The following is a 15,181-nucleotide window of genomic DNA, read 5'->3' on the forward strand; positions in this document are numbered from 1 at the left end:
ACCTGCCAACCATCAGCGGGCAAATAGCCCTGACCCAGCCTATATCTGTCAACCATCAGCAGGCAAATAGCCCTGACCCAGCCTATACCTGCCAACCATCAGCGGGCAAATAGCCCTGACCCAGCCTATACCAGCCAACCATCAGCAGGCAAATAGCCCTGACCCAGCCTATACCTGCCAACCATCAGCAGGCAAATAGCCCTGACCCAGCCTATATCTGTCAACCATCAGCAGGCAAAGAGCCCTGACCCAGCCTATATCTGTCAACCATCAGCAGGCAAATAGCCCTGACCCAGCCTATATCTGTCAACCATCAGCAGGCAAATAGCCCTGACCCAGCCTATATCTGTCAACCATCAGCAGGCAAATAGCCCTGACCTAGCCTATATTTGCCAACCATCAGCAGGCAAATAGCCCTGACCTAGCCTATATCTGCCAACCATCAGCAGGCAAATAGCCCTCACCCAGCCTATATCTGTCAACCATCAGCAGGCAAATAGCCCTGACCCAGCCTATATCTGTCAACCATCAGCAGGCAAATAGCCCTGACCCAGCCTATATCTGCCAACCATCAGCAGGCAAATAGCCCTGACCCAGCCTATACCTGCCAACCATCAGCAGGCAAATAGCCCTGACCCAGCCTATACCTGCCAACCATCAGCAGGCAAATAGCCCTGACCCAGCCTATACCTGCCAACCATCAGCAGGCAAATAGCCCTGACCCAGCCTATACCTGCCAACCATCAGCGGGCAAATAGCCCTGACCCAGCCTATATCTGTCAACCATCAGCAGGCAAATAGCCCTGACCCAGCCTATACCTGCCAACCATCAGCGGGCAAATAGCCCTGACCCAGCCTATACCTGCCAACCATCAGCAGGCAAATAGCCCTGACCCAGCCTATACCTGCCAACCATCAGCAGGCAAATAGCCCTGACCCAGCCTATATCTGTCAACCATCAGCAGGCAAAGAGCCCTGACCCAGCCTATATCTGTCAACCATCAGCAGGCAAATAGCCCTGACCCAGCCTATATCTGTCAACCATCAGCAGGCAAATAGCCCTGACCCAGCCTATATCTGTCAACCATCAGCAGGCAAATAGCCGTGACCCAGCCTATATTTGCCAACCATCAGCAGGCAAATAGCCCTGACCTAGCCTATATCTGCCAACCATCAGCAGGCAAATAGCCCTCACCCAGCCTATATCTGTCAACCATCAGCAGGCAAATAGCCCTGACCCAGCCTATATCTGTCAACCATCAGTAGGCAAATAGCCCTGACCCAGCCTATATCTGCCAACCATCAGTAGGCAAATAGCCCTGACCCAGCCTATATCTGTCAACCATCAGTAGGCAAATAGCCCTGACCTAGCCTATATTTGCCAACCATCAGCAGGCAAATAGCCCTGACCTAGCCTATATTTGCCAACCATCAGCAGGCAAATAGCCCTGACCTAGCCTATATCTGCCAACCATCAGCAGGCAAATAGCCCTCACCCAGCCTATATCTGTCAACTATCAGCAGGCAAATAGCCCTGACCCAGCCTATATCTGTCAACCATCAGTAGGCAAATAGCCCTGACCCAGCCTATATCTGCCAACCATCAGTAGGCAAATAGCCCTGACCCAGCCTATATCTGCCAACCATCAGTAGGCAAATAGCCCTGACCCAGCCTATATCTGCCAACCATCAGCAGGCAAATAGCCCTGACCCAGCCTATATCTGTCAACCATCAGCAGGTAAATAGCCCTGACCCAGCCTATATCTGTCAACCATCAGCAGGCAAATAGCCCTGACCCAGCCTATATCTGTCAACCATCAGTAGGCAAATAGCCCTGACCCAGCCTATATCTGTCAACCATCAGTAGGCAAATAGCCCTGACCCAGCCTATATCTGTTAACCATCAGCAGGCAAATAGCCCTGACCTAGCCTATATCTGTCAACCATCAGTAGGCAAATAGCCCTGACCTAGCCTATATCTGTTAACCATCAGCAGGCAAATAGCCCTGACCTAGCCTATATCTGTCAACCATCAGTAGGCAAATAGCCCTGACCCAGCCTATATCTGCCAACCATCAGCAGGCAAATAGCCCTGACCCAGTCTATATCTGTCAACCATCAGCAGGCAAATAGCCCTGACCCAGCCTATATCTGTCAACCATCAGCAGGCAAATAGCCCTGACCCAGCCTATATCTGTCAACCATCAGTAGGCAAATAGCCCTGACCCAGCCTATATCTGTCAACCATCAGCAGGCAAATAGACCTGACCCAGCCTATATCTGTCAACCATCAGCAGGCAAATAGCCCTGACCCAGCCTATATCTGCCAACCATCAGCAGGCAAATAGCCCTGACCCAGCCTATATCTGTCAACCATCAGCAGGCAAATAGCCCTGACCCAGCCTATATCTGTCAACCATCAGCAGGCAAATAGCCCTGACCCAGCCTATATCTGTCAACCATCAGCAGGCAAATAGCCCTGACCCAGCCTATATCTGTCAACCATCAGCAGGCAAATAGCCCTGACCCAGCCTATATTTGCCAACCATCAGCAGGCAAATAGCCCTGACCCAGCTTATATCTGTCAACCATCAGTAGGCAAATAGCCCTGACCCAGCCTATATCTGCCAACCACCAGCAGGCAAAGAGCCCTGACCCAGCCTATACCTGCCAACCATCAGCAGGCAAATAGCCCTGACCCAGCCTATATCTGCCAACCATCAGTAGGCAAATAGACCTGACCTAGCCTATATCTACCAACCACCAGCAGGGGTTGAGGGTAGGACTCTATTTGTTAGCTTATAATAATGTGTTTTAAGGTAGTGTATGTAAATCAAACTGGTTGCTGTAGTGCACAGCAATAGAACTAGCCACACACGCTGGCATACTCCTACAGCTTACACTGGAGTATACAACAGTGTACTGGCATACTCCTACAGCTTACACTGGAGTATACAACAGTGTACTGGCATACTCCTACAGCTTACACTGGAGTATACAACAGTGTACTGGCATACTCCTACAGCTTACACTGGAGTATACAACAGTGTACTGGCATACTCCTACAGCTTACACTGGAGTATACAACAGTGTACTGGCATACTCCTACAGCTTACACTGGAGTATAAAACAGTGTACTGGCATACTCCTACAGCTTACACTGGAGTATACAACAGTGTACTGGCATACTCATACAGCTTACACTGGAGTATACAACAGTGTACTGGCATACTCCTACAGCTTACACTGGAGTATACAACAGTGTACTGGCATACTCCTACAGCTTACACTGGAGTATACAACAGTGTACTGGCATACTCCTACAGCTTACACTGGAGTATACAACAGTGTACTGGCATACTCATACAGCTTACACTGGAGTATACAACAGTGTACTGGCATACTCATACAGCTTACACTGGAGTATACAACAGTGTACTGGCATACTCATACAGCTTACACTGGAGTATACAACAGTGTACTGGCATACTCATACAGCTTACACTGGAGTATACAACAGTGTACTGGCATTTCTGTTCATTTCTCCTTCATAAGGGTTCAGGATTGGCTGATGTTAAATACATTTTCCCTTCATAAGGGTTCAGGATTGGCTGATGTTTTATTCATTTTCACTTCATAAGGGTTCAGGATTGGCTGATGTTTTATTCATGTTCCCTTCATAAGGGTTCAGGATTGGCTGATGTTTTATTCATTTTCCCTTCATAAGGGTTCAGGATTGGCTGATGTTTTATTCATGTTCCCTTCATAAGGGTTCAGGATTGGCTGATGTTTTATTCATTTTCCCTTCATAAGGGTTCAGGATTGGCTGATGTTAAATACATTTTCCCTTCATAAGGGTTCAGGATTGGCTGATGTTTTATACATTTCTCCTTCATAAGGGTTCAGGATTGGCTGATGTTTTATTCATTTCTCCTTCATAAGGGTTCAGGATTGGCTGATATTTTATACATTTTCACTTCATAAGGGTTCAGGATTGGCTGATGTTTTATACATTTTCCCTTCATAAGGGTTCAGGATTGGCTGATGTTTTATACATTTTCCCTTCATAAGGGTTCAGGATTGGCTGATGTTTTATACATTTTCACTTCATAAGGGTTCAGGATTGGCTGATGTTTTATACATTTTCACTTCATAAGGGTTCAGGATTGGCTGATGTTAAATACATTTCTCCTTCATAAGGGTTCAGGATTGGCTGATGTTTTATACATTTTCCCTTCATAAGGGTTCAGGATTGGCTGATGTTTTATACATTTTCACTTCATAAGGGTTCAGGATTGGCTGATGTTTTATACATTTTCCCTTCATAAGGGTTCAGGATTGGCTGATGTTAAATATATTTTCCCTTAGTAAGGGTTCAGGATTGGCTGATGTTTTTTTAGTATTTACTATTTATTAGGATCCCCAATTAGTTGTTGCCGAGGCAACGGCTACTCTTCCTGGGGTCCAAACAGGAAACAACACAACAAATAAAAGCCATAATATACATAAATATACATAGCACTACATTTACATGACAATTTAGCCATTCAGCAGACGCTCCCATCCAGAGAAACCCACAGCTAGTGCATTTACCTGGAGATAGACAGGAGAGACAACCACAAACTGTATCACAGTGGTATCCCAACCAAGTATCACATACATAATACACTACATACTACAATACATAATACAATATACAATATATAATAAAATACATAATAAAATACATAATACAATATATAATACAATACATAATACAATACATAATACAATACATAATAAAATATATAATACAATACATAATACAATACATAATAAAATATATAATACAATACATAATACAATATATAATAAAATACATACTACAATACATAATACAATATATAATAAAATACATAATACAATACATAATACAATATATAATGCAATACATAATACAATACAAAATACAATACATAATACAATACATTATACAATACATAAAACAACATATAATACAATACATAATACAATACAAAATACAATACATAATACAATACAATACATAAAACAATAGATACTACATAATACAATACATAATACAATGCATATTACAATACATAATACAATGCAAAACGCAATACAATACAATATATAATACAATACATAATACAATATATATTACAATACAATACATAATACAATACACATTACAATACATAATACAATACATATTACAATACAATATAATGTTTCCCAGCCTCTGTTCTGGACCTGGGGACTGTGAAGAGACCTCTAGTTTCAACTGGTCAAGGTGATAGAGTTCTAGTAACTATGGTGGATGCATAACTAGGTCAGCCCAGTAGGGGTCAGCTCGGCTCGGTTTGTCTCAGTAGCGTGAAAAGAGTATGTGTTACCTGGTCTAAGCACTGGAAGGCTGGGCTGGCAGAGACGTGAGTGGGGCCCAGGGCCAGGCTCTCCTCCTGTAGGGCAGCATCAGGAGCCAGGGCTGATAGAGGAGTAGTCTCTTCCTCACCACCTCCTCCACTGGGAGGGTTGGTCTGCTCCCCAGCTTGGCTCATAGTGGCCCTGTCACACACACGCAGACAGCCACGCAGACAGACAGACACGCACGCAGACAGACACGCAGATAGAGACAGCAGACAGACGGAGACAGCAGACAGACAGACACGCACGCAGACAGACATGCAGACAGAGACAGCAGACAGACAGAAACAGCAGACAGACACACAGACAGACACGCATGACAGACAGAGACAGCAGACAGACAGACAGACAGAGACAGCAGACAGACAGACAGAGACAGCAGACAGACAGACAGCCAGAGGCAACAGACAGCCAGAGACAGCAGACAGACAGCCAGAGACAGCAGACAGACAGCCAGAGACAGCAGACAGACAGCCAGAGACAGCAGGCAGCAGACAAGAGACAGCAGACAGACAGCCAGAGACAGCAGACAGACAGAGACAGCAGGCAGCAGACAGGAGACAGACAGACAGCCAGAGACAGCAGACAGACAGCCAGAGACAGCAGACAGACAGCCAGAGACAGCAGGCAGCAGACAAGAGACAGCAGACAGACAGCCAGAGACAGCAGGCAGCAGACAGACAGACAGCCAGAGACAGCAGACAGACAGCCAGAGACAGCAGACAGACAGCAGACAGACAGGATTAGTCAGCATTTTCATGATCTTCTAAAGAAGAAGAGCACTAGACAATTCCGTAACTACTGGTCATTTACAAGATTATTTTACATTTATTGGCTTTGCAAAGTATTTACAGGAATATACAAAATCTTAGCCTTGTGTATTCTATCCACTCTACATTACACTGATGAAAGACAGACTGCTGCAACCCTCATAGCCTCCAGCTCCAGTCTTTGACCTAGAATGTGTCCCAAATGGCACCCTATTCCCTATAGTGTAGTACATTTGATCAGGCCCCATATGGGACGCATTGGTCCTGGACAAACGTAGTCCACTATAGGGAATAAGGTGCCATTTGGGACACAGATCAGTGTTCTGGAACCTACAGAAAATACTAAACCCAGCTGCTTTGCTGGACCCCTCTAAACCATGGCTGCTGGCCCAGTGGGCCTCTTACAGTAAGTAAAGTCACTATCCTCTCCAGACTTACTTCCCACTGAGCACAGGCGTCAGTTCAATGTTTAGTTTCGATTAACATTTGGTTGAGTGTCAACTAACGTTAATTCAACGTGAAATCAACACATTTTTGCCGAATTGTTAGGCCTAAGAAGTATACAATAAAAACTGGTAGAAAGGCTATTGAACCCGTTTCAACTGGAGACTAGGCCTGTGTTCAGGGCTCCAAATGAACCTTTTCCACTCCTAACTCGTTTTTCTAGAAGCGCACCACTGTTTGTGTTCATTTGCAAGGTGCAATGTCAATGATCATTGTTCTATCTGTGATATACCGTTACTAGCAAGAGAGCATTGGATTTAGATGATACGAATTAATCATTTTAGCCAAACAGAACCGAAAAATTCGCTCCCTACTCAAAACTGCTAACTACTAGTTACAACTATTTGACCAGACTCGTGTTAGCTAGCTGGGGAAAGAAGAACGAGCTATAGGTAGCTAACGTTAACTGTTACAATTACACTCTGTTATTCTTACCTGTAACAGTCCCTTTATTCACCTGTGACTCCAAGTGTGTCAAAATAATGATCCAGCATTATGCCATAAAAGTTAGGTCTGGGAAGTAGAGCTATTTGTAAATGTTGTTGGTAGCTAGCTCGCTAAACAACAAAATGCTTCAGTAAATCTCAGCCTCTCTGTTTTGTTGAATGCCTTGAAAACGTTGCCATAACAACGACATCCCAACATCCTTTTCAGCAAGACTGAAAAACCAGTTTTTAAACTTTTAAAAACAGCAAAGAGACAATAAGACATGTAAAATACTAGCTATATTTGAATTGTTGAATTAAAACAGTGCATGCAGTGTGTTTATTTGTCGTTTAGAAAAATGTATTGATCATATTGAATCGCATGCTTGCAGGGGCAAACAGACAGCTAAATTCCAGCAGAGGGCGCCAAGTATTCATTATCATGAGCACAGAGAATTTTCTCCACAAGCTGAGCTGTGGTAACCTTTGTGTCCTGCAGCCCGCTGAGCAGGACAAATAAATCGTGTACTGAGAGCATCATCAAGGTCTGCTCGTCATTTGAACCAAGCCAACCAACCCCTGTCCTGGAGGCATCCTCTGTAGGAGGCATATACATACACAGGAAATAACTCTAAGGATTGTTATGGATTGCACCAAGAACTGTTGAGTTTGGAGAGTTTAGGTCCAGACAATGGGTTTTTGTGATATATATATATAAAGACGTTTATTTACTCTGAAACAATTTAATTTGAACACCCTGGAGTTGAGACCAGGGCCTGTATGCATAAAGCTTCTCAGAGTAGGACTCCTGATCTAGGATCAGGTCGCCCTGTCTATATAATCATATTCATTATGATCTAAAAGGCAACATTTATCCTAGATCAGTACTCCTACACCGTGACTCTTTATGAAGACAGGCCCAGAACAGCTGAAGAGTTCCCTTCTCTCCATTGTCACATGGTGACATCACCCTCTCAGCTCAGGAGAAACTGGAAAAACATTTAAGATCATTGTTCTTTCCCCTGGATCCAAATGTAGTCTTGATTCCTCTCCTTGTATTATAGGTCCTATATGCAAATTAATCTGGGTCCATTCATTGTTCTTCAATCTTAAAACACATAGAAAAGATTCATAACAGCCTTCTGGTTCAACACATCAAAATGTTTGTGAAACACTCCAGATGGTGCTGGTGGTGTGTGTGTGTGTGTGTGTGTGTGTGTGTGTGTGTGTGTGTGTGTGTGTGTGTGTGTGTGTGTGTGTGTGTGTGTGTGTGTGTGTGTGTGTGTGTGTGTGTGTGTTAAAGGGGTAGTAGGATTTGGCAGGTCCCGTGAAGTAGGATTCTCATTTTGGGAGAGACATTTATAGTGGCCCTGTACTGAACATAAATGTTCATAGATAGACTTGATCCTCTGTCCTGTGACTACTGTTGTAGGTTCTTTGAGGCAGTATCAAATGGTTGGCCTTTGGCTCAGATGTTGAGGTTTTTCATGGTCCATTTATAGTTCATAAGAACGTTGTATCTCATTAATCACTGATCTGGTCGGTTCTGGTCCAGTAAAGGGTTCGCTCCCAGCATGAACCTTGACTTCCATCACATTTCTGGACTGATTTCTGGAACCTGCCCATGTTTTTGTTTTCTATAACAATATGCCCTTCAAGTGAATTATAAATTTGGCAAGTTAAACAAGTTCCTGCACTTCTCATAAATTATTTTTAGATTTGTGTATAACTCAGAATTTCAAATGCATGAGGGCATGCAGCTAAGTTAGGACAGTAGATTTAGCTAACTGTTCACAATTAACAAGGTTTGTTTTTCTTATCAATTCATATTCCATCATGGTAAACTGTCAACAATACTACTTCATTTGAGTTATGTTTGTTCCTAATAATGTAGCAGCACAGGAAAACAACGTTCTGTGCTGTATTCAGTAAACACAACAGGTGGTGGTAAACAATAGCCATTAAAGATGAGGGAATGTGCACCATTCCATACAGACACATTGTCAAGGCTGTAGGTAACTGGTGAAAGGAGTCAGGCGCAGGGGAGCTGAGATGCGTGGACAAGGTATTTAATACAAGAGAACACCAGTATAAACACAATACTACGGTGCGGGAAAAATACCGGTACCACAAAATAAACGGGCGTAATAACAAAACCCGGCAACAAAATACCAGCCGTCAGTAACAGCCTGAACAATAGAACACACATGCACACAAACATGGGGGGAAAACAGAGGGTTAAACAATGAACATGATGGGGGAATTGAAACCAGGTGTGTAGAAAACAAAGACAAAACAAATGGAAAATGAAAAGTGGATCGGCGTGTGACGTCGACTGCCGAGCGCTGCTCGAACAAGGAGAGGGGCCGACTCCGGCGGAAGTCGTGACACATATTTAGTTTAATTTTCTGAGTAGGTTTTCAGTCTAACTTTGTGCATAGAATGTGTCTCGACCTGTTCTGACCATCCAGCCTGTCTTTAGCGCTCTTTAGTGGTTTAGTGTCCTCCTTAGTAGTCAGTGAAGTCATACACACTTCTTCCTTCTGAGTGCCATAGTAAAGTGTGTTTTCTTCTCATGACTTCCAGAGAGCACTCTATTTCTAGTCGGTCTAATATTTGTTCTTAAAATAGTGCTGAACAGGGCTTGTTCTTAGAATAGTGCTGAACAGGGCTTGTTCTTAGAATAGTACTGAACAGGGCTTGTTCTTAGAATAGGGCTGAAAGGTGCTTGTTCTTAGAATAGTGTTGAACAGGGCTTGTTCTTAGACTAGTGCTGAACGGTGCTTGTTCTTAGAATAGTGCTGAACAAGGCTTGTTCTTAGACTAGTGCTGAACGGTGCTTGTTCTTAGAATAGTGCTGAACAGGGCTTGTTCTTAAAATAGTGCTGAACAGTGCTTGTTCTTAGAATAGTGCTGAACAGGGCTTGTTCTTAGAATAGTGCTGAACAGGGCTTGTTCTGAGAATAGTGCTGAACGGGGCTTGTTTTTAGAATAGTCCTGAACAGTGCTTGTTCTTAGAATAGTGCTGAACAGTGCTTGTTCTTAGAATAGTGCTGAACAGGGCTTGAAGTGGATTAAAGTACATCATATTTATGTACCGGGGTTTGTATTTTTGAGCCGGTATTCTCTAAAGAGGTGCCGGCACTCAAACAGTAGAAAATGTAAGCTTCTCTGTAGATGTGAGCGCTGGTCCACTTTGAACACAAAGTGGACCAGCAGCAGGTTGCCTAGCAGTTAAGAGCATTGGGCCAGTGACTGAAAGGTTGCTGGTTTGAATCCCTGAGCTGGAAACATCTGCTGTTCTGCCCTTGAGCAAGGCAGTTACTGTACATTTTAGTAGATGCTGTTATCCAGAGCCATTTACATTAGTGAGTGCATACATTTTCATACTGGTCCCCCATGGGAATCAAACCCACAACCCTGGCATTGCAAGCACCATGCTTTACCAACTGAGCTACATGGACCACAGTTCACCCACAACAACTGGGTGTTGATGAAGGCAGCCCCTCGCACCTCTAATTCAGAGGGTTTGGGTTAAATGCGAAAGGCATTTTGGTTGAACGCATTCAGTTGTGCAACTGACTAGGTATTTCCTTTCACTAACCAGATGCAGAACAACTCATGAATGATGCTTGTATGATGTGTTCTCATTGCTGTACAGATGTAGGATCTTAATTTGAGCCAGTTCGCTACAGCAGTAAAATAACCTTGCAGCAACAGGAAATGTGGATTATAATTAATGATTTGTTTTGTAGGGGTTGATACATTTTTCGTTAGGACAGTTTGTTAAACTGGAAATTACAAACATTAGAAGTCTTTTTAAAGGTTGAATACACTACAGGTTTGCATTTCCTGCTGTGCAGGAACATTCGTGCATCAACGTGACGATGAAATTAAGATATGGCATCTGTATCTTGGAGAGAAAACAACCCAAAATCTTATTTGAGGTGATCTGGTTGCAGCTGTGCATAACCATACGCTGGTCGAGTGACAATCTCTTACAGCTGTTCTATGACTCTGTGAAGCCTGTTTCATTTATATGATCACCCTGGGTGGTGTGTTTCATAAAGCTTATCATCCCATGAATCACTATTGCTGAATGAAATAATCAGAGGAAAAAGTTACTGTATCCTATACACTACCTTTCTTTTGTACCTGTGTATTGTAGTCATAACAAAGGCAGAAACAAATTGGGGGTAATATTATGATCCTTCTGCAGGCTCTTTCAAGTTAGGCAGTGTTCTGTTTTCAATATCCCAATTAATCCAAGTTGGGTTTTCTTCCAGACACGTATTCTGCACAGTGAGAAGTATAGTTCCACAGTCACCGTAGAAGGTTCCGTTCCAACTGACGAAAATTGCAGATACTTAATACAATCTATTAAAGCCTTTCGAGAGGTTAATATTAAACTCTTTTTAATAGTTACTCTATAACAAATTGTCTTGCTCGCATCAAAGTGTTGCAGAAACAAAGGACAGAAATTTAATTTGAAATAGAAAACAGCCACGGGATCCAGAAATAAACATCTCTCCGGGAAGAAGGGCGAGGGTGTACTTTGCATGATTAATGACTCATGATGTAATTGTAACAACATGCAGGAACTCTAGTCCTTTTGTTCATCTGACCTAGAATTCCACGCGATCGTATTATCTCTTCCACCGTATTATCTCCCAAGAGAATTCTCATCGGTTATTGTCACTGTAAGGGGTGCGTAACTGGTGGCAGTGAAGTCAGACGCAGGAGAGCAGAACTAGGTAATCGCCGGAGCAGTTTAATTTCAAAACCAACAGCATACAGAAATAACCAACATGGGTGCAAAACCCGACGCGCACCAGTAACCATGTGCACAAGCACTTACAACAAACAATTCCACACAAAGACATGGGGGGAACAGAGGGTTAAATACACAACACTTAATGAGAGAAATGAGAACCAGGTATGTAAGAAAACAAGAAAAACAAATGGAAAATGAAAAGTGGATCGACAATGACTAGAAGACCGGTGACGCCGACCGCCGAACGCAGCCCAAACAGGGAGAGGAACCGACTTCGGTGGAAGTCGTGACAGTCACAGCCGTGTATATCCCCTCTCAAGCTGATACCACGACAGCCCTCAAGGAACTTCACTGGACTTTATGCAAACTGGAAACCATATATCCTGAGGCTGCATTTATTGTATCTTGGGAATTTAACAAAGCTAATTTCAGAACAAGGCTACCTAAATTCTATCAGCATATTGACTGTAGTACTTGCGCCGGCAAAACTCTGGATCACTTCTACTCTAACTTCCGCGATGCATACAAGGCCCTCCCCTGTCCCCCCTTCGGCAAATCTGACCACAACTCCATTTTTCTTCTCCCTTCCTTTAGGCAGAAACTCAAACAGGATGTACCCGTAACAAGGACTATTCAATGCTGGTCTGACCAATCGGAATCCACACTTCAAGATTGTTTTGATCACGCGGACTGGAACATGTTCCGGGTAGCCTCAGAGAATAATATTAATTTATACGCTGATTCTGTGAGTGAGTTTATAAGGAAGTGCATAGGAGATTTTGTGCCCACTGTGACTACTAAAACCTACCCTAACCAGAAACCGTGGATAGATGGCGGCATTCGCTCAAAACTGAAAGCACGAACCACCGTATTTAATCATGGAAAGTTGACTGGGAATTTGGCAGAGTACAAACAGTGTAGTTATTCTCTTCATTTGCGTAATGCCCCAATAGGTCCACAGACGATGCAATGGCCATCACATTGCACACTGCCCTATCCCACATGGACAAGAGGAATACCTATGTAAGAATACTGTTCATTGACTACAGCTCAGCATTCAACACCATAGTACCTTCCAAGCTCATCAGTAAGCTTGAGGCCCTGGGTCTCAACCCCGCCCTGTGCAACTGGGTCCTGGACTTCCTGACGGGCTGCCCCCAGCTGGTGAAGGTAGGAAACAGCATCTCCACTCCGCTGATCTGAACACTGGGGCCCCACAAGGGTGCGTGCTCAGCCCACTCCTGTACTCCCTGTTCACCCATGACTGCATGGCCATGCATGCCTCCAACTCAATCATCAAGTTTGTAGACGACATAACAGTAGTAGGCTTGATTACCAACAATGAAGACGGCCTATAGGGAGGAGGTGAGGGCCCTCAGAGTATGGTGTCAGGAAAACAACCTCTCACTCAAGGTCAACAAAACAAAGGAGATGATTGTGGACTTCAGGAAACAGCAGAGGGAGCACCCCCTATCCACACCGACGAGACAGCAGTGGAGAAGGTGGAACGTTTTAAGTTCCTCGGCGTACACATCATGGACAAACTGAAATGGTCCACCCACACAGACAGTGTGGTGAAGAAAAATTAAACTCTTCAACCTCAGGAGGCTGAAGAAATTTTAAACGCTCACAAACTTTTACAGATGCACAATTGAGAGCATCCTGTCGGGCTGTATCACTGCCTGGTACGGCAACTGCACTGCCCATAGCCACAGGGCTCTCCAGAGGGTAGTGAGGTCTGCACAACGCATCCCCGGGGGCAAACTCCCTGCCCTCCAGGACACCAACAGCACCCGATGTCACAGGACAGACAAAAAGATCATCAAGAATAACAACCACCCAAGCCACTGCCTGTTCACCCCACTATCATCCAGAAGGCGAGATCAGTACAGGTGCATCAAAACTGGGACCGAGAGACTGAAAAACAGCTTCTATCTCAAGGCCATCAGACTGTTAAACAGCCATCACTAACACAGTGAGGCTGCTGCCAACATACAGACTTGAAATCCTTGGCCACTTTAATAAATGGATCACCAGTCACTTTAATAATGCCACATTAATAATGTTTACGTATCTCGCATTACTCATCTCAAATGTATATACTGAATTTTGTACCATCTATAGCATCTTGCCTATGCCGCTCGGTCATTGCTCATCCATATATTTATATGTATATATTCTTATTCCATTCCTTTACTTACATTTGTTAGATTACGTGTTAGATATTACAGCACTGTCAGAACTAGAAGCAATAGCATTTCGCTACACTCACATTAACATCTGCTAACCATGTGTATGTGAACAATAACATTTGATTTGATTTTGAAATGTTTTTAAATTCACAGGCAGTGATCTTCAGACTCTCTCCTCAGATAGCAAAACATCAGATAATTGGACAGCTTGACTGAAGAAATTGTTTCCCCCTCTTTTTCTGACACACCAAACAACATGTTTCCCAAATGTGAGAAAGCTCTGAGAGTAACAGCTGTGCATACTTGTGTTGGATGTATCCTGGCTCACTGAGATGCTTACAGTGCTGCTGAGAACATCAGAGTCCTGTCTGACTCCTGTGATGTCACAGGGCTCCGCTGGCTAACATGGGACCTTCAGGATCATTCAGGACACAGGCCACTATAGAAACACACCACATACATCAGATGGCCCACAATCCCTGCATGTGTGAATTACTCGTGGTGTGTATGAACCAAGAAATCGGTTTCTGTTCAGGATTGTATGGACTGACTTAATGAACTTTAGGTCTTCAGCAGGTCCAGGCCTAACTCCTCAGCTTCATGTGTTGAGGCGCGGAGAGGAAGAGCTCGTAAAGCCGTGGAACAGCTGTTTGAACGGACCCGAAGACGTTCCATGTTTTATGGTGAAGCATCACAGATCAAACAGATAGTTGAAGGGGTTAGGGGAAGGATGTGCCTAAATCCCTTTAGGATTAGTGAAGTGTGTGTGTGTGTTAGTAATGTAAACCTCATTCATTTCAGAAAAAAAACGGCTTTTATTTCATGAACAGATTGTCTAAATCATACATCTAGAAAAAATCTACCTCGGGCCTCCTGAGTGGCGCAGCGGTCTAAGGCACTGCATCGCAGTGCTAGAGGAGTCAATACAGATCTGGGTTCAATCCCGGGCTGTGTCGCAGCCGGCCACGACCATGAGGCGGCGCACAATTGTCTGGGTTATGGAGGGTTTGGCCGGCTGGGATGTCCTTGTCCGATTGCGCTCTAGTGACTCCTTGTGGTGGCTGCGCGCATGCATGTTGACTTCGGTC

At 43.9% G+C, this 15,181-nt stretch overlaps 1 protein-coding gene across 1 annotated transcript in view; it reads right to left on the bottom strand.

Annotated features, from left to right (window-relative positions):
- The window catches only part of ccdc146 (coiled-coil domain containing 146), an 87,783-nt gene extending 80,458 nt beyond the window's left edge, over nt 1–7,325 (bottom strand). Inside the window, exons 1-2 of the mRNA XM_071331890.1 lie at nt 7,138–7,325; nt 5,398–5,569 (exon numbers count right to left, since the gene is read on the bottom strand). Coding sequence (XP_071187991.1) covers nt 5,398–5,562 — 165 coding nt within the window. The 5' untranslated portion in view covers nt 5,563–5,569; nt 7,138–7,325. The remainder of the gene's footprint in view (nt 1–5,397; nt 5,570–7,137) is intronic.
- Between the last annotated feature and the right edge of the window lie 7,856 nt (nt 7,326–15,181).

This window comes from Salvelinus alpinus, chromosome 11 (genome assembly GCF_045679555.1).
Source record: "Salvelinus alpinus chromosome 11, SLU_Salpinus.1, whole genome shotgun sequence".
Lineage (NCBI taxonomy): Eukaryota > Metazoa > Chordata > Actinopteri > Salmoniformes > Salmonidae > Salvelinus > Salvelinus alpinus.